We start from the raw sequence: 23,773 nt of genomic DNA, 5'->3' as shown, positions 1-23,773 counted from the left end.
ATGTGTGTATGTGTATGTGTATGTGTATGTGTGTATATATATATATAAATAAATAAAACAGTAGTGATAAGCAACAAAGTTATAGTCATAAGATAAGAAGATAGATAATAGGGAAGATTACAACGATAGTAATACTGCCTTTTAATATTGAGGGAATTATTTGTTTAGCAGAGTGATGGCATGGGGGAAAAACTGTCCTTGTGTCTAGTTGTTCTGCTGTGCAGTGCCCTATAGCAACATTTTGAGGGTAGAAGTTGAAACTGTTTATGTCCACGATGCAAAGAGTCTGTAGATATTTTCACAGCCCTCTTTCTAGATTTTAATAGATAAAAGATACACAAGAAATGGTCGAGTCATATTTCCTTCTTTAAAACAGGCTTAATTTAAAAAAAAAATCTCCAGGAATTTAATTTATACAACCCAACTAGTTTGTGTGGAAAAATAGGCAGAATGGATCATCTGTATTGATGTCTGGCATGCACTAAAGCAGCTATTACTTAGAGCACACGACCAATTCACAGCATGATCATAAATTATATGGTGTTCAAAGCAGCCAAACCATTTCCAATGCTTTTGAGCTCAGCAATGAAAGATGCACAGAATCTTTACATCTGCTGAGTATGTCTCATTGTTGCCATTCCAATGAAGGACTGATAGAATTTGGCCCTCAGAAAAAAAAGTGACTTTTTCAGAAATTTTTTAGTTATTCAAGTAGCATTTTACAAATAAAATCATTTAAATTACCTCTAAGTTGGAGTCCAGTTTTCTGTCTGAGGTGTGAAAAATATCAGCTGTTTATCAGATTTCATTGAATACTTATTTATTTTTGTTGGCTTTGAGAAAGTAACAATGTTTTTAACAAGGAAAGATATTTTGTCTGCAACTTCCCTTAGATCTGCAGTTAAGTCACACGAGTTTAGGAAAGTAATTGATCATTTTCTTAAAGAAGCTCTATTGTGTTTATGTTTTTAATGTATTTTGATATCTCTTTGATTTGAATAAGTGCTACTCATTCTTGTTTTGGACAAGGTATGCAAATGAATAGTTTAGTTTCAGGATAAAAAAAACAATTATCCAGAGACTCTTGTCTAGCTTTCACCTTTGAGTTTGGAGACAGTGTGGCATTGGTGCTCTAAAGGAACAATTGGCCCTGTTGGTTTATCAGTTTTCTGACTAATTTCAAATATGTGTTGAATTACAGGAACAAAGTTCTGGGGCATGGTTGTCACTGTAATTGTTGCAGTTTATGTATTATGATTCTTGACTCTTGATGAACATATCTTTTCTTTTATGTACATTGAGAGCATTTGCATCAAGACAAATTTCTTGTGTGTCCAATCACACTTGGCCAATAAAGAATTCTCTTTTCTTCTCTGCTCTTCCCTTCCCTTCTATTATTTAGATATTATTTTTGTTTGTGAGTTACCCCCCCCCCTCTCTCTGTGTGTGTGTGTGTGTGTTGAAATGTCTATATAGGCTGGTATTATCAATCAATCAATCATTAGGCTGATTCTGTTTACTTTGGGAGTTAGGACTGTTAGGTTACTAGGTTTACTGCTTTCTTTCTTGTCAGCCATGTTAATGACTAGTTACAACATCATTAATAATCACTATTATACCTTTCACAAGTTATATCTCCCATTTACAATTATTAATGTAGTAGATCTTGAAATCTTGCTGATTGTCACTTATATCTGGATAGAAAGGAACATCAGAAAAATGGAAGGAATGTTGTTGGATAAACTTTTAGCTTGAGGTAGTGTTTTCCCCTGGACTCTTGAGTTGTAATTTTTTTGTATGAATTTACAGAGTCATTTATTTGGTAATTACTTCCAGAGTCAACTACTGCAGCACTTTCTTTATGGGAAACTGCAACTATTCAAAGTAACTTTGGAAATTATAACTATAGGTTTTGCAGCAATCAGATTGCTGACTGAAGCCAGATATTCTGAATATATTAGACTTATTTAACTGCATTAACTGAATTAAGTTTTGTGCTTTTTATAGATATTGCTTTTAATGTCTTAAACTCCAAAGAGATCTTGTGGTAGCTTAAGAATTGTGTGTTCCATTACAGTTCTTAATAGGAACTAATGCATGAGAAGGCAATTAGAGTAAATCCTAACTTTTTCTATAATTTCAGTGATTGAAGACAAAAAGGGCTTTGGATCCCATGTACAATTCAATTATGACAACTTTCCTTCATTCCTTTGGGTCACAACACAAAACAGCACAAAAACAACTGATAGTCCTGAGGTTGAAGTGAGGAACTGAGATTCCAAAATTATACCTCCTTTGAAACTAGAACTCCCTTTCTTTTTAATGTGGAACAAACAGTGGATTATAGTGTTACACAGAATTAAAGAAACCATTTCAATACATTTATTGTGAAGTGTGAAACAATGCAGAGGAAATTCTATTGTATTATCTGAATTGACCTTGATCTTTTAATTTGATTAATCTTGCAAAATGTTCATACTACATACATGTTATCTAAATCTCCCTGCTTTTAGATATACTTCATATTAAGGCAACCCAATATGAAAATGATACTGAGTGCTTAGAGGTAATATCTTTGTGGGGCTCATTTGACATGAAATCTCTTCAGCTATTCCTTTTGTTTCATTGAACAAATCTTTGGAGACCTTGCCTGTAATTTGATATGGTCTTAATTAATATTCTACAATCTGTAGTCTATATGTTGTCTAGCTTTTGAAAAAGCATAGGTTTGTTGAAAATAATGATGGTATCAATTAGTGCAATGCAGTTTGCTGAAGATTTGAATGCAGTTTCAGCTGGGATGACATCAAACACTTAGCTTCTGTTGAAATATAAGCATGAAAATAACCAATGTAATTTATGTTAAGTAGCAGTTGGAGGTAAATATTCATATTGAAGGTGGTCTTGGTTTTTTTCTCTCCATTTACCTCGAAGCCAAATACCACAGTCTAGAAACCACCAACCAGCACAGGCTCACAGTAACAAGATATTAATAGACCATGGAAAAAATAACATAACCTTATATTATGCTGCTAACTGCACCTACTCAGTAAGATTTTAAAGTCTGAAGTGATTGAAATAAAAAAAAGCAATGGAATATAGATTATTTAGAAGTCTGCATTCCCATTAAATAAGTTCAATTAAATAGGTTTTTAATTTCATGCAAAAATATTTAACTGTCTCATATCTGCTACATAGAATATTAGAGCACTTTCATCAATTCTGGAAACAATGCAGAATAAAAAACAAGTTTATATTTAAGAATGAACTCGTCTAAAATATTTGCATTTTGCCATCTATCTATTTAAGTAAAGTGTGCAAATTTTGTCTCATCCCTCTGATAATATGGGCCTGCGTAAGTGAGTCCTAAGTTAAGACAGGTGTGTTTTCATTTCATGGTACAGAGCATTTGCAGTTTATGCTAGATTGTCCAAGACGTGACTCGCATGTGTACAAGCATGTAGGTGGTGTCAGCAGTAGGTGAGTAAAACCATTATAGATTTCCTTTAAGCATGACATGATCATATGGAGACTTCATGAATGTGGAACTGAAACAAAAAGTAAATATTGCACTAATTGCATTTCCATACCTTGGTTTTTAAATGTGTTTATTGAATTTCTATCTATCTACCGAGGCATGGCAATTTGGACTTATGAGTATTGTTCTTGCATTATAATAAGCATAAATTAGTATAAAATGAAAATTACATAGCAGGCAAACATTCATACCAAAATGTATAATCTCTTCTCTCCTATCTGTGCAAGACAGGCATTATATTTACTTTATACTAATTTATGCTAAAAGAAACACGCATTTTGTCTTCTAATCCAGGAAGAGAACATTTCATTAAATTTCCCATCAAAATAAAATCTTATGGCTCGTAATTATTTAAACATTCTGCAACTAAATAAAATATTTATTAAATATATTTTTCAAAGATCTCAAAAGAATAGAAATACAGAAGGATTACAGATGCTAGCACCACACTTGAAGAAAAGCCAGAAAGGGAGAGCCCATTAAGTCAGTGATTTACTAGGATAAGATGGTAAATGCATAGCTTTGTTCTCCTGGGCAAATCACGAGTCCCAGCCAAAGTTCAAAGATGCTGTTCTGGGTCAGAGCAGGCACCTCTTTTCTTTCTAAGAATTACAAGCATTTTTTTTTTATTCAAGGTAACCTCACAGCTGTATTAAGCTGAAGTGCCACCATAGCCTATAAGCTTATGAAACTCTTTATGCATGTGTGTGTCTGTTTATGCTTCAGATGCAAAAGAAAAAAGAAAATCCGAACCAGATTAGGCACTTGGGAAAATACTGTGTTAATTTCCTCTAGAATGATTCATGCTGGTTGTCCAAATGGAGTGAGGTCTTGTTGAAAGGATTTAAGAATAAGCAACCATCTCAAAAGGAAAGCCAAACCAGTAGTAAGAGCCTCTTTTTGGAATACTTAGCAATGTGGTCCAAAATCTTCATTTTAGGCAACCTTCCCTCTAAAGGAAAGGATACCACTCCCTATTTGAAATTGCCATGATTTGGCCTTCTGTGATTCTTTTTAAAGGTGATAAACCACATGAGGGGTTTTTGGACAGAACAGCCTCACATCCCCATAGAATTTGGCTTTCCCAAAGCTCCACTTCTCCATACCCAAGTATTTCATTTTGTCTTCTATCCAAAGTTTGGAGGTTTGGATTTATCCATTTTCCCAGACAGTTATCATTGGCTAGCGCATCAAAAATCTTTCCTTGAGTGAATTTGAGCCACAGAACAAATACACCACCTATCAAACCAAAGGCGCCCTCATTTCAATGCAACTCATCAAGCAGCCAAATACTCTCACACTGTTATGCTTAGTAAAAGCAATAAATCTTGGATCTTGCTTTCTACCTTCAGTACATAAACTCAGATATTTCAGTAATTTCAACAAAGCCATTAGTTATTAGAAGAATGTATTTAGGTGTATATCCTAAAAATCTATTTCTTTTATTGTTTTCTTTTAAACCTTCCAGGATTATATTTCGTGCTATTTATCTCATCCAGTATACATTTTATTCTTAAATCTATAAAAATCCAACTGTTTTTTTTTCCTAGGGTTGCATGTGTGCTCTTGGTTATACATATTGAAAACCCATGGAAACAGAAGAACTTAAGTACATATATTAGATTGTAGAATTTTATTATTGCAGAGTTTATTTATTAGGTGAGTTGCTTAAGAGCCAAGTTATAATGCAGCCTGGAGAGGGGTATTCAGTGGGGTACTCTGCCCTGAAAATGTTACTCAATATTTTTATAAATGACTTACAGAAATGATGAAAGGGAATCTTATCAGATTGGAAGAATACACAAATCTGGAGGGAGACCACTAACACCTTAGAAGAAATGCTTAAGACTTGAGATTCAAATGGATTTTAGGCTTCAGCATTGGACCCTATAAACAAAATGTTTATTGTTGAGAAATGGCAGATTGTGCCCTTTAGGAGGAAAAACCAGTTGAGTGGTTCTTAGCTTGAATCAATAGAGTGCAGTTCTGCCAAAAATGTTTATGCAATCTCAGGTTGTATCCACAGATATATAGTGTTGAGATCAGAGGAAGTAATAGTTTGATAGTGGACAGATGTATCATTGGTCAAAGCACAATTGGAATATTTGGACTACAATATAAAAAAATTGAGAAATCAGAAACAGCATAGAGAAAAATAATGAAAATAGTAAAACATGGTAAATCATTTTTTTTCTTTTAATGATCCTGCAATCCCTTGCTTTAGGATGGAGCCGGGCCAACTGATTGGAGCCAAACATTTACTGGCTGGATGCCCTTCCTGATGCCTACTCAGAGTTTACAGCTAACAATTATTTAGAATACCCAGAGAGAGAAATATCTGCTACCTAGGATCGAACTCAAAGCCTCCTGATTGTGAGGTGAGAGCTGTTCCCGACTAGGCTACAGCACTGCTAAATCATAAAAGAATGATTATAGAGTACATTTAGTTTAAAGAAGAGGCTAAGGGCAAGGGCAGATCTGCTCAGTGTTCAAATGTTTAGAGGGCTGTCACAGAGAAAAGGAAGGATGGGATTTACTCTCCATAATTAAGGAGAGAACAAAAATCAGTGTGTAGAAGCTTTACAGAGAGAGATCCAAACTCAAAATAAAGAGGAGATTCCTCACCATGGGAGTTATTAAATAGTGGAATAGCCTTTTTTATATCAGGCGTGATCTATTTCTGAAGTTTTCAAGCAAAGGCTGGACAATTCTTTATTTGAAATGAAGTAATAGCCAATGTATACAACTGTAGCTTCCTGGATACTTGAGGAAAGAATTTTACATGAGCCTAAGATTTATTTAATCAATGGCTAGCTGGAAAAACAGGAGCTAGATATAGGGAAATAGATGGATATGATTAGTGATATAAGAAAGGCTGTTGAATTTGTTAAGAAAATAATATTGTAATTATTACTATTGATGCTATTATAATTAACATCAATATAATAAATACTATTGTAAACATTTTGATTATTATATCCTAAAAATATTTGTACCCAGACATCGCACTATTCAATTGAAATTGAATTTTTATATGCTATAAAATAAAAACTGGAATTGAAAAAAACATGGGCCTAACATTTTTCAGGCACCAATCCATCTCAGAGTATATTCATTAACTGGCAGAGACATGGTTAACAAAGTCAGCAAGTGAGTAAGAAATGGCAACAGACCAGCCAATGAGACAGACTGGGTGTGGTTTGGCTCTGTGTGCTTTGCTGAGAATTGAAAGTGAAACTAATTTTGCTTGCCTGCTGAAACTAGAGTTCTGCTCTGAGCTGCTGCTGCTTGTATTTTTGCTTACCTTACGTTGAAAGAAACTACAAATGGTATTGTAAACTGTAATCATATTATTATGTTTATAAAGAAGTTAATGATCCTGCTGAATCAGTCATCTCTGTGTTTTCTGGACTTGAATTTCTGCTGCAAACTCTAACAATCCATTGTCAAAAATCATCTCAAACTTCAATTTGACAAAGAAACTGAATTTGGATTTTACCCAAACATTCATACCCAGCATTCTGATTTCTAAAAATTACAGAAGTTTCTTTTATGAGTGAGATCTTTTTCTTGTCACAACTTAGGTGGAAAATGTCCATTCCAAGTGATTATAAATATATAGAGATTATAAATATATAGAACTTAAAATTGTTCTTTTAGTCTATGCTTCCAGGGATGGATGATATACAAGTACAATATTTGGAGAGCCATTAGCTCTTTCTCTAAACCTAAGAATGAGGCAAAATATAATGATCTGCTTTCTTTTCCTGCAGCTGATCAATATTATGCTCAATGTCTTCAAGAGACATTGAAAAAGATCCAAGTGGTTGGATTGTCTAGTGGTTAAGGTACTCAAATAGGAGCGAAAAACCCAATCTCTGGTTTCTCCTTTAGCCATTAAAGCTACCTGTTAACTGGATAAGCCAGTCATTCAACTTATCTCATAAGATTGTTATTATTAGGAAAATAGGAGGCAAGAGCATTGGATATGTTGAGTAAGCAGAATGTTATAGGTTCCATCAGCCAAGGAATGTTAACTAGTGATAACGAGATGTGCCTTTTCTGCTATAGCCCCTGCCTCATTCTTCCTTCAGAGATCAGGTTGACCGTGACTCTGCTGGCCATTTTGTAAGGTGATGAAGTTTTGGTTGTGTATCCAGTCCTGGGTTACTAAATGGGCTAAGGGTTCCATTTTAGGGCCATAGTAACATCCATAATTATGATGCTACTTGGTATCAAATATATGTATTTTTGTATTATTTTAATGTTTTATTTGTTTTTTATTTGTTTCATGCTCTGTGGCGTATCTTGCTCAGAGTCATATGTTGATAACTGGTGGCTTTAGAAATCAAATAAATTTGCTGCCCTGAGTTGACCAAAATAACAAATGACTAAAAATCAAATAAATAATTAAGGTCATCTAAGAAGTAGAGACACATTTATCGGTCCAATCTCTTTATATTGTACTTGTTTTAATAGGGCCTGAATAAAATAAGTTTCCAGTTTAGAATCTGTTCCTATTTCACAGGGAATCTCATATGGCCTTTGACCTTCAGTGATAAATGAGTATTTCCATTAAAAAACCAGGTGTGATGGAAAAAGCATTTGTCACTTCCAAAATATTTTGGCACCACTACCAATGAATTCTATTAGTGATGTTTTTGTGGCACCTAACACAACAGTTCCATCTCTTTACTTACATTCCATAAAGTTATTGATGCATTAGTTTACCACTAAAGTAATTTGATCTCCAAATGTCAAATGAAGGTATTGCTTATGAGCCAAAAGCACAATAATAGGCAAATTAACAGGCAATAATTTGGTACAACTTTTTCTTCCTATTTTATGGAAACATCTTTTAAAAAATACTAGTGTAGCAATTTCTCAAAAGTTATTGCTGGGACAGTCCAGGCATTTCTTATTATTTTAACATATTTTTATCAACCTTTCTAAAAACTGGTGAACCACAAAGAAGGCGGGGAACTGCAAACTTCAAATGAAGTTTCAGCTATAGATCATTTTAAAGTATAGATCTTTCAGCACAAATAGCTTCTACAGATTTTCAGCATTAGACATAATATTCATAAATATTTTTCTTGTAGATTAGTTGGTGCAATGGATTTACAACACTTAGATTCTAAGTGTCATCTATTTAGATGCAGGAAAGCAAATTTTACATGTACATCACCAATGATTTCTTTGCACTCCATTTTTCTGCCTTGTCTAGTTAGTCCTCAACTTACAACTACAACTGAGCCCAAAATTTATGTTGCTACATGAAGTTGTTAAATGAATTTTGCCCCACTTTACATCCTTTCTTTTGTTAAGTGAATCACTGCAGTTGTTAAGCTAGTAACATAGTTGTTATGTGAATTTGGCTTCCCCATTAACTTTGCTTGCCAGACGGTCACAAAAGGGGATCACATGACCCCAGGACTACAACCGTCATAAATATTTGTCCGTTACCAAGCATCTGAATTGTGATCATGTGACCATGGGGATGTTGCAGTGGTTGTAAAAGTGTGAAAACAATCACGTCACTTTTCCTCAGTGTCACTGTAAGTTTGAACGGTCACTAAACATAACTATTGTAAGTTGAGGTATACCTGTAGTACACTTCTTCCCTATATAACTGATTACTGATATTATGGCTGATAATTCTGTTCTCATCAAAGCACATGATGGGCTAATTGCAGCTTTATTAAGCTTATTAAATGGTTGGGTGCTTTAACACGTAATTATGGCAAGCTTGGTGAGACCCTCAACTATTCTATGCTTCTTTGCCCTTTTCAACTTCATTTCTATTTTGGATAGTGAGGGTACATCTTTCAGGGTGTTTGGAAGTAAATAAGTATGGAATGTTTTTGTTTCTGTACTGAACAGAATCAAAATTAGCCAAAATTCTCTTTCCTCCCTCTAATTCATTCTCTCCTATCCTTCCTTCCTTCCTTCCTTCCTTCCTTCCTTCCTTCCTTCCTTCCTTCCTTCCTTCCTTCCTTCCTTCCTTCTCCCCTACCATGCCCCATTTTGGCTGGCAGAATGCTGCAGGAGGCCATCCAGGCTGAAAACAGGGTGTAGGGATCATGTGTGGCCTTCCCATATCCCACTTTGGCCAGCAGAGTGCTGCAGGAAGCATCCATCCCATCTCCCCCCCCACTGCTCAGCTGGCCCACAGAAAAGAAGTTTAATGCTGATCCAACCCTCAAAGAAATCCAGTTTGACACTCTTGGTCTAAAGCAATACATCCAGCTTCCAATTTAAGGCATTTCTTGACTGAAAGCCCTTTATAATCATCTAGGACAGGGGTCGCCAACCTTTTGGACTTCAGGGACCACCAAACTCATAATTTTAGATCCCGGGGACCACTAACCGGTTCTGTGGGTGTGGCCTAATTTATGGGTGTGGCTTGGTGTTATGTGACTGGCTGGGCATGGCTTGTATGTAAATATTATAAATATTTATATAAATATTGAATTTTTTATAAAAAAGAGCAACTTTTACCCAAAATCAGGCAAAGCAGGCAGGCAGATTGAGTTGCTCACAGAATCACAGATTCATTCAGAAATCTATCTGCCATTGGCTAGCTCAATCTGTCACATAAAATCTGCTTGCAAGCAAACTCATAAAATTTGCTAGGAAGCAAACTCACAAAATTAACTCACAACATGCCATGTATGTAAATATTGGATTTTTTTATTTAAAAAAGAGCAATTTTTACTCAAAATCAGGCAAAGCAGGCAGATTGAGTTGCTCACAGAATCATTCAGTGATCTATCTATCTGTCATCAGCTAGCTCAGTCTCTCAAATTTGTTTGCCATGAGTCCGCACTGAATTTGCTTGCAAGCAAACCTTCAGTCTTAAGGGAAGCAGAGCCGAAGATCTAAAGACTAGCTAGAAAGGAAGAAATCCAACCATTTCCTGCTTCCTAGCTAATCTAAATCTCCCAGCACAGCAGAACAGATGGTGGTCAGAAAAAGGAAAAATAGCAATTTTAGCAGGCAAGTTTGCTGGGTAAGGAGTGAATGGGCGGGGAGGGTTTCCGTGGGCCATGTGGGTGGAGCAGCCTTGTGTTTCTGCGCAGCCTGGATTAAGTGCTTTGCGGGGGTGCTCTGGGGGTGAGATTTCTCTGTGGCCCACCAAAATTTTCTCGTGGCCCACTGGTTGGCGACTGCTGATCTAGGACAAGGGTCTTCAAGCTTGGCAAATTTAAGACTTGTGGACTTCAACTCCCAGAATTCCTGAGCTAACATGACTGGAGGATGAATTCTGGGAGTTGAAGTCCAAAAGTCTTAAAGTTGTCAAGTTTGAAGACTCCTGATCTAGGACATGACCCTGTACCAACTCTTTCCCCATCTATGGAATTCTTATGAAAGAGAGACAAGAAAGGTTAAATAATAAAATAAAGTTGTATCATACAGTGCTATGCATTTCAATATCATATTACACATAGTCTTTGATTTACAACAATTCATTTAGTGACCATTAAATGAAATATACAACAGTACTGAAAAAATTGACATAAAATTGACCGTTTTTCACAGTTACGAACTTTGCAGCATCCCCATAATCATGTCATCAACATTTAGATGTTTGGCCCATGTTTATGACCATTGCCATCCCAAGGTCATGTGATTCCCTTTTGTGATCTTCTGACAAGCAAAGTCAATGAAGAAACCAGATTCACTTAACAACTGGGTTATTAACTTATCAACTGCAGTGATTCACTTAATAACTGTCAGAAGAAAGGTCATAAAATGGAGCAAAACTCACTTAACAAATGTCTCACTTAACAACAAAAATGTTGGGCTCCATTATGGTTGTAAGTCAAGGATTATCTGTATATAAAGGCCAAAGCTTGCATTCCAATCCTGTGATGCTTAGTCTATCATTGTGGCAAAATTGTTGGATTTTATAAACAGCTTTTTTTTCCTATTAATAAGTAAAATTGGTAGATTATTCATAACATATAACATATCTAAGCAGGATAGAATAATGATAATCATTCAATATGCACTTTATCATATATCTCCAGCTGAATGGAGAAACTAAATAAAAAAGTCTGTTGGAATTAACAGAAATTACAAGTATGTCTAACATTCATCTCCTTCAATAGTTTTTCTTGTATTTTTCTAGCAAGCTTTTTTATAGCCTTGCTTGACATTTTTTGCAAAGGAGACTACTTTGTACCTACTCCATAGGTGAGTAAAAGTTCAGAACTTTCAGCTTTGCTTTACTTCTGTACACATATATCATGCTAGTTGTTTTAATATTAAACTTTTCAGTAAGGCCTGATTTCCTTCATTAGGTGAAAGGCAATGCTCAATAATGGAGTTATGCAAAAGGTTCCAGGTTGCCATGGAAATCATTATAAAACTTGGAAGAGCTGTTATCAATCAATCAATCAAAAAAAAAGATTGGCACTTTCCTCTATGCCTGCAGATTAGTTCAAAGCACAATCCCTCTGTGTATGTGTGTGTATACTCTCTTTATTGTTTCCCTCATTAAAGATGCCACAAATGAAATATTCCCAAACCACCCAAAAATATTCAAAACATAGTTCATTATAAGGAAACAATTATAATAGATTCTCTTTCTCTCTCCCTCCCTCCCTTCCTCTCTCTCTCTCCATCTCTCTCTTTTTATGTTTTTGTTCCATTTGTGCCACGCTAGCAGGGAAGTCTAAAATAAACCGTGATTCATGTCTTTAATTTCTGCTAACAAAGCTCATTTCTAACCAGAACACATTTTCATATAGAAAACCTCAGAAATGTGACAGTTCATCTTCTTATCCTTATGTTTCCCTTTTAGCTTAGCAAGGCCAAAATGTCCTGTCCTTTCCTTTCCTTGCTGGAAAACAAAAAGAAATCAAAGCCAAATGGAAAAAAATGCAAACTTTGGTTAAACAAACAGTCGGTATTTCAGTGTTTTTTATCCACAGCCTGCAGAGCAACTAAACAAAGCCAAGATATTGTCCATCTCTTTGACAGACAAAGAGCCTCACAGGTCCAGAATGACATGCCTGGGGCTGGCACGTGATTGGAGTAATTAAATTAAATAGCAGGAAACATGTTTTCCATATGCCATTGCCTGGCCACACACAAACTGTAACAGTAAAACTTTTATACTAGATTAGCCTAGGAAAAGTAAAATCATTTTAAAAATATAAGATGCTCACAAAAGTGAGAAAGTTACAATATGAAGAATAGAATTTCTTCATAATTTCCCTATCATTGTGTTATGAATATCCGACATGGATTTGTTGTTTGGAGTGGAGGGGGTACAAAGTCAGATTGTTATACAGTGAATAGAGTTTATCAAAAGTTTGAATTCTGAGATTTTTAACATTTGTTTCAAAAGTATAGCTGACTACTATCAATATAAGTAGAAGAGTTTGAAGAGGATGTACATTTCTTCTTCAAGACTAGAAGAGCTGTGTGGGATCAAAACCGAGGCCTAACTAAGCTAGTAGTCTTTTTCTTCCAGTGACCAATCAGATGATAAAGGGAAGTGATAAGCAAAGTTGAAGACCACTAACATGCTCTTGTAATTGTTATTCAGGGATATATTGCACAGAATCTAATTCTCTGCGCTTAGTCCACATATTAAAAGACTAACCTGCTAGATTTACATATGTAAAAAAAAAGTATGCAGCTCAGTTGGTCTAAGCCTCCCATACAAAGGCAGTCCATCAAACTTATACTTTATTATTTAAAATGATCAATGGATACTTTTCATCCAAGTACAACATCTATTAAAACAACATCTATTATTTTAATGAATAAAGAAAAATAGCTGACACTGAAAGGCAATGAAAAAAATGAGTGATAGAACTAAAATGAACATTCTGACTTGTGATAAAGCCCCACCTGTGGAATCTTCTTTTGGACAATCCTTCAGTTTGTTATATCACATTTGATCAGGCAATTGAACATTAACGTTGTGACAGTACAGCAATTCACTTTAAAGATGCTATGCTTTTTATGAAGGATTTATTCTAAGTAATCATGCATGTGCTTAGATTCCCTGCAAGACAAATCTGCTTTTTCTGTGGCTTATCTTTATCTAAGGACATTCAGAAACTTTGTCTGCCTAAGACCTCCACTGTACAATCTTCTATGCTGGTTGTTGGTCATTTCATATTCATCCAAATTTTACAAGCATTTCATGCCCACATGATGTTAGTGATCTCCGGATGTCTTGTATAAGAATGCCAAAAGCTACAATAGTTCATGCTGAAATCTCTCTAAATCTGTGAATTTATGTGATCAGAATGATTCTTTAGTGTTTATCATTTCTTTTTGAACTGTGGGGCATCCAGGATGTGCTTTCAAATACCATTGGGCAGCCTGGTACCTAATCTTTTAGGGTTGCCAGTCCCTTTTCTTGGACATCAGGATGTAGCGTTCTGATGAATCCATTACTAAATATAGCCCTTATTTTTAATAACACCTATGCATATAAATTGGAATAATGTATGTACTGTTCATATTACTTTATCATCCATAATCTAGGTTCTCATCTCAGGTCTACACACTTATACCTCTTAGGTATTGTGGGGAAAACAGATGAGCATTATGCTATTTTCAGTATCCAAAATAAATAAGAAGTAGTCTCTCTTTTTTTTTTTTAGCGGAGTCTTTTTTCTTCTTTCTAAGATGTATCCCATTTTTCAAGCTAGAAACAATGTAGATCTAATACAGAAATCACTGTAGCTATCCATAAAAAGAATGAAATTCAAGATTTCTAGGGCTATAGAACTTCAAATGCTATGGGGAAACTTGATAAATCCTGTGACTAGAATTAGCATGATATACACACACACTTTCTTCTTAATTGGCTACTTATCTACACAACAGTATATGCTAGCACTCCATTACACAAAGATTCAATTGTAATCTTAAGCAGTAGGTTTTCAGAAGGACCATACTATACAATTTCCTGATGTGTAGGTTGGCCCTCAATCATACAATATATTTATCAGCACTTTTGGGTATTTCCAGTGACACTGCCAATAAGCAGGCTGAAATAATTTGTCACTGTTGGGTTTGCTTGGCAGTAAAATATTCTTTAAAATCCAACTCGCGTATGTGCTGGTAAATAATATAGCTGAATACACAAAGGTGCCAGATTAGATCATTGGTAAGTTTTGAGGGCACATCAGACAAAATTTCTATTTGTAAGACACTCTCTATCCTTGTTGATCACTGTGGTAAGGCCATGTTTAAAAGAGTAGTATAGTGGGAAGAATATTTTTCATATAAGTGAAGTTTTAATATAAATAGGGATACATTTTGGATTAAAAATTGGCTTGTCTCTCTATAACATTTACTTGCCCAGTAACTCTTTTAATGAAGCACTTACAAAGTACTTTCACGTCATTTAGCAACAAATAGGTGCACATACATGGAAATGATGGCTATTCTTTTCTAAAAATAAATATTGTTGGCTATGCCAGTGATACTTGAACTTGTACTGAGCACTTTTAGCCCAGAAACATGTTTCAGGTCAGTCATTCAATGATGCCTTTCACATGGGTTTAAGGTTTCTCTTATGGTTTCGGTGACATTTCAAAGGAATCTTTTTCACTCTTCAATTACATTGAAATCTTTCAAATGTATGCCTTAAAATACAGTGAAGAAAGCTTTATACTTTTAAAAATGAAAGCTACACAAATTTCTAGCCAGCTTTATATGATTTCTGGAGAATTATGGCTGGTAGTGTTATACCTATGGTTGGTTCCATTTTACACTGCCACTATATCAATGAAATTTATAATATTCATATAAGACAGAGTTGATTGATACAGAAGAATGGGTGAAATAATAAAATTAGTCCTGCTCTGTGGAATGGCATTGCCCATGATATCTAGAAAGTACTGTATATGTGCCTGAATGTGTATCCTTCACCTCTGGCTCTATGAATATCCAGGCTCTATGGAATAAAAATTCTGCCTCTGATGTGATGAAAGGTGCACAACGATGATACCAAAAAAATCAATATAACAGAGCAGGAAATTTCCTAATAGGAAAGAGAAATTTATTTTATTCTCTAGAGAAGTATATGGTTAAAAGATAGAGAGAATGCAGTATTGAGATGGAAGGTTTGCCACCCTTGACTTTCCTTGCATGTGGGAAGCAAACAAACTGGTTGTAACTGTAATGAAGAGTTAATTAAGCTGATAATGTTAATATGAAATATAAACATTTGAGCACAATAAAGTTGGTTCCTGAGAAAAATAGAGAATTATATTTTATATTCCAAGTACCTTGGAATGCCAGTGAAGATAAAACAGGGAATTAGCATTTATAAAATTGTATCATGAATTTTGAACAAGGAATGTGAAATCTAGTTACAGAAAAGTGAGGGTTTTTTTCATTCAGCATAGTTAGATTTCAATAATAAAAATGAGTTTGACTGAAATTTAGTTACATGGGGATAATTAAGACTCCATCAGTGAGTTGAATGCCACTACAATTTCAGCCAAAGGCTAAAATGAAAATAAAAAGTAACAAGAAGGAAAAGAATTGCATTGCACATAGAGCCTTTTGATTTTATTCAATGCAACAAACATTTTAGCTGAAATTATTGAAGTCCTTAACATACATTTCCTGAAGCACCAAAAATTATAGCAGCAATTGTAGTAGCAGCTAGAACTTTCATGCTACCTTACAGAAATAGCTATTTCATTTTATTTTAAACAACTATAGTTTACCAAATAGTTTTTCTCAACCTTATTAACATCTAGCCTTTGATCACTGGGAGTTATGGTAATGAAGTACAATATATGTATATGAAAGACAGAATTGTGACAGTTGCGGATTGAAATTGTTAAATATACAAAATCAAAACTGCTATAAAATTTAGTGTAATATATTTTCACAATAATCATTGCTTAATAATGACTTGAAATGTAGCATGAAATACTTTTTTAAATTATTGACTTTTAGGATGTGACACTGCAATCTGTCCCCCTAATATTTCAAGCTTTAATTTTATTCATACTTGAAATGTTCAGTTACTTCTAATTGTTGTCTTCCTTTGTGTGAATGGTACACCAATCAGTAGAAAATAGAGGTATGTGTGGGTGTGGACAGAATATACAGGAATCCAAAAACTAAAACCTAAAAACAAAGAAAAACCCAAACCTCAGAATGTTTGCTTGAATTTTAAGAATATGCATAGCTAATTAAAATGTTAAAATTTTAGCATTCCTTAAAGTGTGTATATGTATGTGTGTGTGTACACACACACACACACACACACACACACACATATGTTTTCTTAATTTTTCATGGGTATCTATATGTATGGTATTCAGCTTTGTTCGGGTATTTTCCCACGTCATTATAGTTGTGCTTTTAAAGTTTAGCAATGTTTTGGCAGAATCTCATCTGCCATCTTCAGGCTTATGTATTGTGTTTGTCTGAAGCCTGAGGATGGCAGATGAGATTCTGCCAAAACGTTGCTATAACTTTAAAAGCACAATTATAATGACATGGGAAAATAACTCGAACAAAGCTGAATACTATACACACACACACACACACACACACACACACACACACACGTTTAAATGCAAAGTTTGCTGAAAATATAGTGTGATCATTAAATCTTATAACTATTGTTTTTCATAGCGCAAGTAAACAGACATAAAAAACAAGGTGGTATGGTACATGGAAGGGACTGTTTCACAAAATGCATTGGCCTAAGTGAAACACTCTTTCTTGAATTATAAAGTAACCATGTCGTCTAGAACAGTGTCTCAATATTGGAAACACTAAGATATGTATGGACTTCAATTTTCAGAATTCTCCCTATCGCATGCTAGCTATGGAATTCTTGAAGCTGAATTCCCGAAGTTGCCAAGAAATACTGCTCTAGAACATTGGATACAACTACTTTGAAGGCAGCCCATACAATAGTGTTCGACTTATAACCATTCATTTAGCAACTATTCAAAGTTATGACAGCACTGAAAAAAGTGACCAATATGACCAATCTTTGCACTTATGATTGTTGCAACATCCCCAAGATCACATAATCAAAATCTGGATGCTTGGCATCTGGCATAAGACAATTGTATGACAATTGTATGACAATAACAGCATCCCAAGGTCATGTAATTACTATTTGTGATTTTCCCAGATAGATTCCAACAAGCAAAGTCAATTGGAGAAGTCCAATTTGTTTAACGACTGGACGATGCACTTAACAACTGCAGTGATTCATTTAATAACTATGACAAAAAAGGTCATAAAATTAGACACGATTCATTTAATTGCCTTGCTTTGCAATGGAAATTCTGTTTCAATTTTTATAGTAATATGATGACTATCTGTATTGTGTCTGCATGTATAATTAACTATTTCATTCCTTGCACAAATGAACACATATTAGGACAAGCTTTTGAAGAAATTATGCTGGTAGCCACTTTAACTCTTTGAGGAGAGACATAAGTTTGTTTTTCTTTTGAATTCTAATATTTTATGGAATGAAATGTCATTCATACATAAATATTTAATAATTGACAGGATGTGGAAAAACACATTACAAAAAATGACTTCAGGTTGATATGGTTGTTAAACGCTTTGTGTTGGAAATGTTTTGAGATCAAAATGGATTGTCCCAACTGTTTGAAGTTTGTTGATGTAAAAATGGCCCTAATTAAAGATCGACAACTATTTTGTATCTGAAGCAGAATTATTTCAAATTTGAAACACTTCTGCAATGGTTCAAACTTGAAACACAGCATTTCCATATTGCAACACAAATAATTTGGAATGTTTTGCACCTCCCTATCTGTTGATGTTACAAATGGATATGATATTGTGAATGCTATATCAAAAATAGTTTTCCCCAGACAAAAATAATTAAGGCATGAAGTTTGAACTAGAAAATACAGCTTTAATTTTTTATAATGTGCACACACAAGATTTCTTTAATATATTTACTAATTTTTAAATATTTATTTAGAATCTTTTTCAACAGGAATGGCATACAAAGAAAGAGCTTCCAGAAAGATAGCTGTATTAAATTTTCTGAAGGGAAAATATGAGGAAACTTGTGGTACCTTAGAGGCTACAATATTCAGTACTGCTTAAGCTTCATTAGTCTATTTCAGCAGATGAGGGCTTGGCTGCTGACCATATGTTAATATGTTTTCACTGTAGCATATTTAGCTTTTTATAAAAAATGTACATTCATGCCCAAGTTGATATCTGAGCGCCTCCCCTTGGGAAGAGGGGGTAGATTTTGTTTCATAGTTGACATCACTCCAGAAAACATGTAATCCCATAAATGTTGTTCTAGGAGTTACTTGAAGAAACTGAACTTATCCTGTGACAATAAGCATGGGTATTTGTTTCATTGTAGTGTAAGTATTTGGGTAAATAAGACATGGCCATGACTTATTCCTACTGATTTGAATGAATTTGAAATATTACCAATTTGTCCTACGCTGGTATGTTAGTTGTTAATGTGTGATTTTTTATAATAAGCTTAATATGGTCATCTTGTATTTCTTAACTGTAAATTCCTCAGGATTACCACCAATTCTATAATATTTCATGAGCAAATAAATCACTTCCATACTAATTTTTAAAACACTTGGTGTCAAACCATATCTATGGGTCAAAACTTCAAATAACTAGAATCAAAATTCGGAAAACTGGTATTTATTCTAAATTCGTTAAGATGATAAAATGGTTGATTAACAAATTAAGACAAATGTGATGAAGATAAAATGAACATGCACAAATGATTTTTCCATATTTTTGCAACGTGTGATGGTTAATGTGGGATCACATAACAGATCAAAAATAGACTTTGTGTAATTTAAACTGGGGAATAAAATCATGCTTCTAAATCCATTGTTTGAACAGTAATAAGCAAATGTATTGCCAATATCAAATAAAAAGAACTAGCTTTAAGAATTAATCAAATTTACACAAAGTCAAGTCGGTGAAAGAAAATTATTTGAGAAAAAAAAACTTTATTTGTGAAAGGAATATATAAATTTGTATTAGGTAAAATAGGGAACATACAAACAAAATATTTTATAACACGAACAAGAAATCACCAAAAGTGTAAGTTATAATGAGTACAATAGATTTTAAATGTGGCAATCAAAAATAAAATTTCTTAAACCCAGTTTTTCCTTTACACTGGCTTCAGGTAATTTCTGAAAAATTTAAATGGCATAGCAATCTGTTGGCTAAAATGGGATAAGTTTACCTGATTGCATTATAAAAATACATTTCTTTCTTTCTAGTTACATGTATTTTTGAAACATTTTATAGAAAAATGTGTTCAAGTACCATATAAAATATGTTTTAAAAAATGCAGTTTTTCTGCTTCTCTGTGCTAAAAGACTGTAAGAAAGAAACAAAAATGTGTAGGATCAGAACATACTTTATATGCTTTCTTTATGTTATTAACATATAACATGATACATATTATATGCCTACTTGATGATTTATGTTCAAGAAAGAATAGCTTCCAAAGATGTATTATATTCTAAAACTTCACAATGGTCTTTCTGTACATAATATTGATGGAAATACTCATCTCTACTGGGGGTAAAAACTGTTCCCAAAGTTCAATAATGAATTATCAGCTTATATCCCCTCCTCCTCCTGGAGCACATATTTAAGAAGTTGAATGGTGCAGTTGTCTGTTTTAGATTTAATAAATAAAACTGTTTGTGGGAAGCCAGATACACTATTAAGAAGTGGTGGGAATAGCACCAAATAAACAATCTAAAGTCTAAAGAAAATAATAAACCAATATATATCAGTTGAAAAGGCAACGGTTTTGCTATAGGTATATAGTTTAGAATTGTTTCACATATTACTATTTTCTTATCCTGGTATTTCCCCTGTGAAAGAAACTCATGTACACCATAGTATTTCTACCTTTTTTGTTGCGCTTACATATGATGAATTAGGTAAATATCTACATTTGTGACAAGAAATAACCTGGGTGCATATAAACCTTAGGCTATGAATTTTGTCCACTGTAAGAAAATAATCAATTATAAGCACATTGTATTTGCATACTCTGTCTTATATGTATAGGCATATACATTTATATATGCACACTCATATGAAAAATGTTAGTCTGTACATATTGCAAAATTTTATAATGATTTTTTTTTAAAAAAATACAGTTAAAATGTAAATACTACAAGCTTATATTAGAAGAATATTCTTCATTTGGCAAAATACCATTGTTAAAAAGTATACTGAATCTTAAAATACCTTAAAATATAAACAACATAAGAGAAAATTCAAAATTCATTCCAGGTCAATCCTGAATTATGCATAAGGAGATGTTAATACAATGAATCTTTAGCTAAACAAAAGTAAACTACAACAGAGTAAACATATCAAAAGGAAATAGAAAAGGAAATGTTTCACTGGAAAACTTCCTTAACAATTTCCCTATTCACCATGCTATTTTCTCTTAACATAAATCAACTTACAGAGTGCCCTTTACAAAACAGAGAATAAAACACTAGCCTCTGCTTCTCTTTGCTGTGTTCTTACATTCCAAGTGCATGAATTACTTGGACTTCCTGTTTCCACAAGGCACTTCTGTCTACCTCCACACCATTATTATTCTTCAGGAAAAAAGAAGTGGCTGACATAGCTCTGTGTTAAGTCAGCAACTGTTTGTACTGCATATCAAATTATCTCAATGATATAGCAGTTGAAAGGACCACAATCCTTTTGGAGGCACAATTACCTACAAATGCATGCATGCCTTAGGGGAGAAAATATCCTTTTTGGCATATTAGAGTTTGTATTTAAACACTACGTACTTTTATTCATAGTTCTTAAGAAAAGAATTTCCAATGATATTATTGTTTTATCATATTTTATCATTCACATATAACTAGGAATCTGAGTAATCACAGAAGCATGTATGCTTTGCAGAACGTTCCCACTTTCTTTCAGGGATTGATGTTTTCTGTAATGAATGATTGTTGCCTTTTAAACAAAGAATGAGGAGGATGCAAAACATATTGACACTGTCATTAAATGTAAACTTTTCTGCCACAGTGCATGCTGTGTTGTCATTTGAGAACAAATCAACTAACAAGAAAAGATTTAATAACTTAAAAGTTAGGTTCCTTGCTACAAATACCTTCAAACTAAATATAGAAAAAAATGCTTTTTTTCTGGAAAATTCACATAAAGTTAATGAAAATGGAGAGAAAAAAATTCATTTTAAAAATACATTCAATTTTGCATTAGCTTTCTACATTGGTTCCCTCATATTATATACAAAGCTCAGATCACTGGTATTTGGACCAGTATTTTGTAACAAAGGAAAGATTTCTCTCCCTTTAACAGTGTATAGGACTACTATTGTACATATACAAAGTGAATAAATTGTACATTAAGCAATATCAAAAAAGGCTTAGAGATAGGCAAGGGTGAGTATAAAAAACACGATTCTCAGGTTTGGTCAGTAGTCACTGATCTCCATAGAAAGTTTATACAACACAAGTTCCTTTCCGCTATATCTAATGTGGCAGAATCTACTATAACTAATATGACTTCTACTAATTACTAAAAGGTATATACAATAGCAAGAGTTCTTTAATTTAACAAGCACTTTTTCACTATACCTAAATTATAGACACATCTATGTTCTTCATTATGCTGAATGTTAAATTGCACAACTCTTTGGGATTCTGAGGATGGAAAAAATTTCCATTCTCTTTATCAGGAATTTTTAAATGTTAACATTATTGTACTCAAATAATCACTTTAACAATAAAATCTGGAGCTAAATCTGTGCCTATTACCTGTTGCATAAAAGCAGACTGCTCCCCAGATTCCATTTGTTGATTTTGAATACTGTCACCACTGTCCTTTGGTTCTTCTTTCACTTTCACAGCTCCAAAAGGTTGTCCCAAGTTGTGCAAAGAAATGCTACTGCTGTTATCCCTAGCACTGACACCAACAGGGGCAGCTCCTTCTTCCTGCATCAAATGTTCTCCTTGAAGTTCTTCTTCAGCTTCTTCCAAACTGCCAGGTTGTTTTAATTGTTCTATGGACTTAGAAAGCATCTGAAATACAAAACAGGAATGGAGTGAAAGGAGTAAACAGAAAATATAAAGATGAAAAGCCATTTGGCTCAATTATTTACAATGGGATTAGATGAGCAATTTCTAGCACAATAATTTTATAAGAATAAACCACTCTAGATCTCTCAAATATAAAGGACTTAATTTGCAGTGGACAATAAAACTGAAACTTGTATATTACAGCAAAATACAATTTTGCATTGAAAGAAACTACTGTTCACTAGAAGAAACTATACAATAATGTATATGTGAGAAGTCCATTAAAATATACAGTAGAACCTCTGATCACGAACTCTTCTGACTACAACCAAATCGGGTTCTGATCAAAAAATTTATAAAAATTTTGAATCTGGTCACAAACACATGCTCAGGTGACGATCAAACATGACCCCTACCCAGAAATTCCTGAAGACAAAACATTAGATGATGAAAAATATCACCAAAATTATGGAACAAATTATGGTTATGACCAGAGGTTCTACTGTGTATACAATTATATTCATATACTATATGGTGGTCTATCCCAAGTAAGAAATATATTAGCTATAAGATCATTAAAGTATGAGCTTAAAATTACATAGTCACGTAACTGATCAGATCAGTGGTGGGATTCAAATTTTTTTACTACCAATTTTGTGGGCATGGCTTGGTGGGCATGGCAGAAGGACACTGTAAAATCTCCAATCAGGGGTGACATTTGCCAGTTCTCTGAGCTATTCAAAATGTCCGCTACTGGTTCTCCAGGATTTGCTGAATACTACCTCTGGATCAGATATTGAAGATTTCAGGACAGCAGATGGAAGCACAAAGCACCATGCAAGCGAAAATATTTTTCAGGGGTTTGCTGTTTCCACCTGGCTAAGATAACTGGCAGGAGTAACAACATATCTAATAAAGTCTGGAGCCAGAAACAATGGAGCTTCCGCTAAGTCCACTTGCCTCTTGATGTACTCTACCCTTTGTTACAAGGTTTGTTTTGCTTGGTCCAATTATTAATTAGAGTAAAATAAGCTTAATAGTTGTGTTTTCAAATTCTAAATATTAATTTTATTTTAAATCTATTATATTTATTGAATGGTTTATAAAAAATATAGTAGCTTTAAAATACAGTGTAGAGTTTTTCAGTCTCCAGTCTTTA

At 33.9% G+C, this 23,773-nt stretch overlaps 1 protein-coding gene across 4 annotated transcripts in view; it reads right to left on the bottom strand.

The window, feature by feature from the left end:
• Window positions 1-23,773, bottom strand: part of HDAC9 (histone deacetylase 9) — a 455,657-nt gene that overhangs the window by 177,622 nt on the left and 254,262 nt on the right. For 3 of the 4 annotated variants that reach the window (XM_087917384.1, XM_087917385.1, XM_026706375.2), the window contains one exon: window positions 19,499-22,617. In XM_087917384.1, the coding sequence (XP_087773510.1) occupies window positions 22,303-22,617 (315 nt within the window). In that variant the 3' untranslated portion in view covers window positions 19,499-22,302. Of the gene's footprint in view, window positions 1-19,498; window positions 22,618-23,773 lie in introns of those variants that run through there. The other variant, XM_087917383.1, reaches the window with a different exon arrangement.

The sequence above is a fragment of the Pseudonaja textilis genome, chromosome Z (assembly GCF_049901715.1).
Source record: "Pseudonaja textilis isolate UNSWEBS1 chromosome Z, rPseTex1.2, whole genome shotgun sequence".
In the NCBI taxonomy this organism is placed as follows: Eukaryota; Metazoa; Chordata; class Lepidosauria; order Squamata; family Elapidae; genus Pseudonaja; species Pseudonaja textilis.
This window is presented reverse-complemented; position numbering and strand designations above follow the sequence as displayed.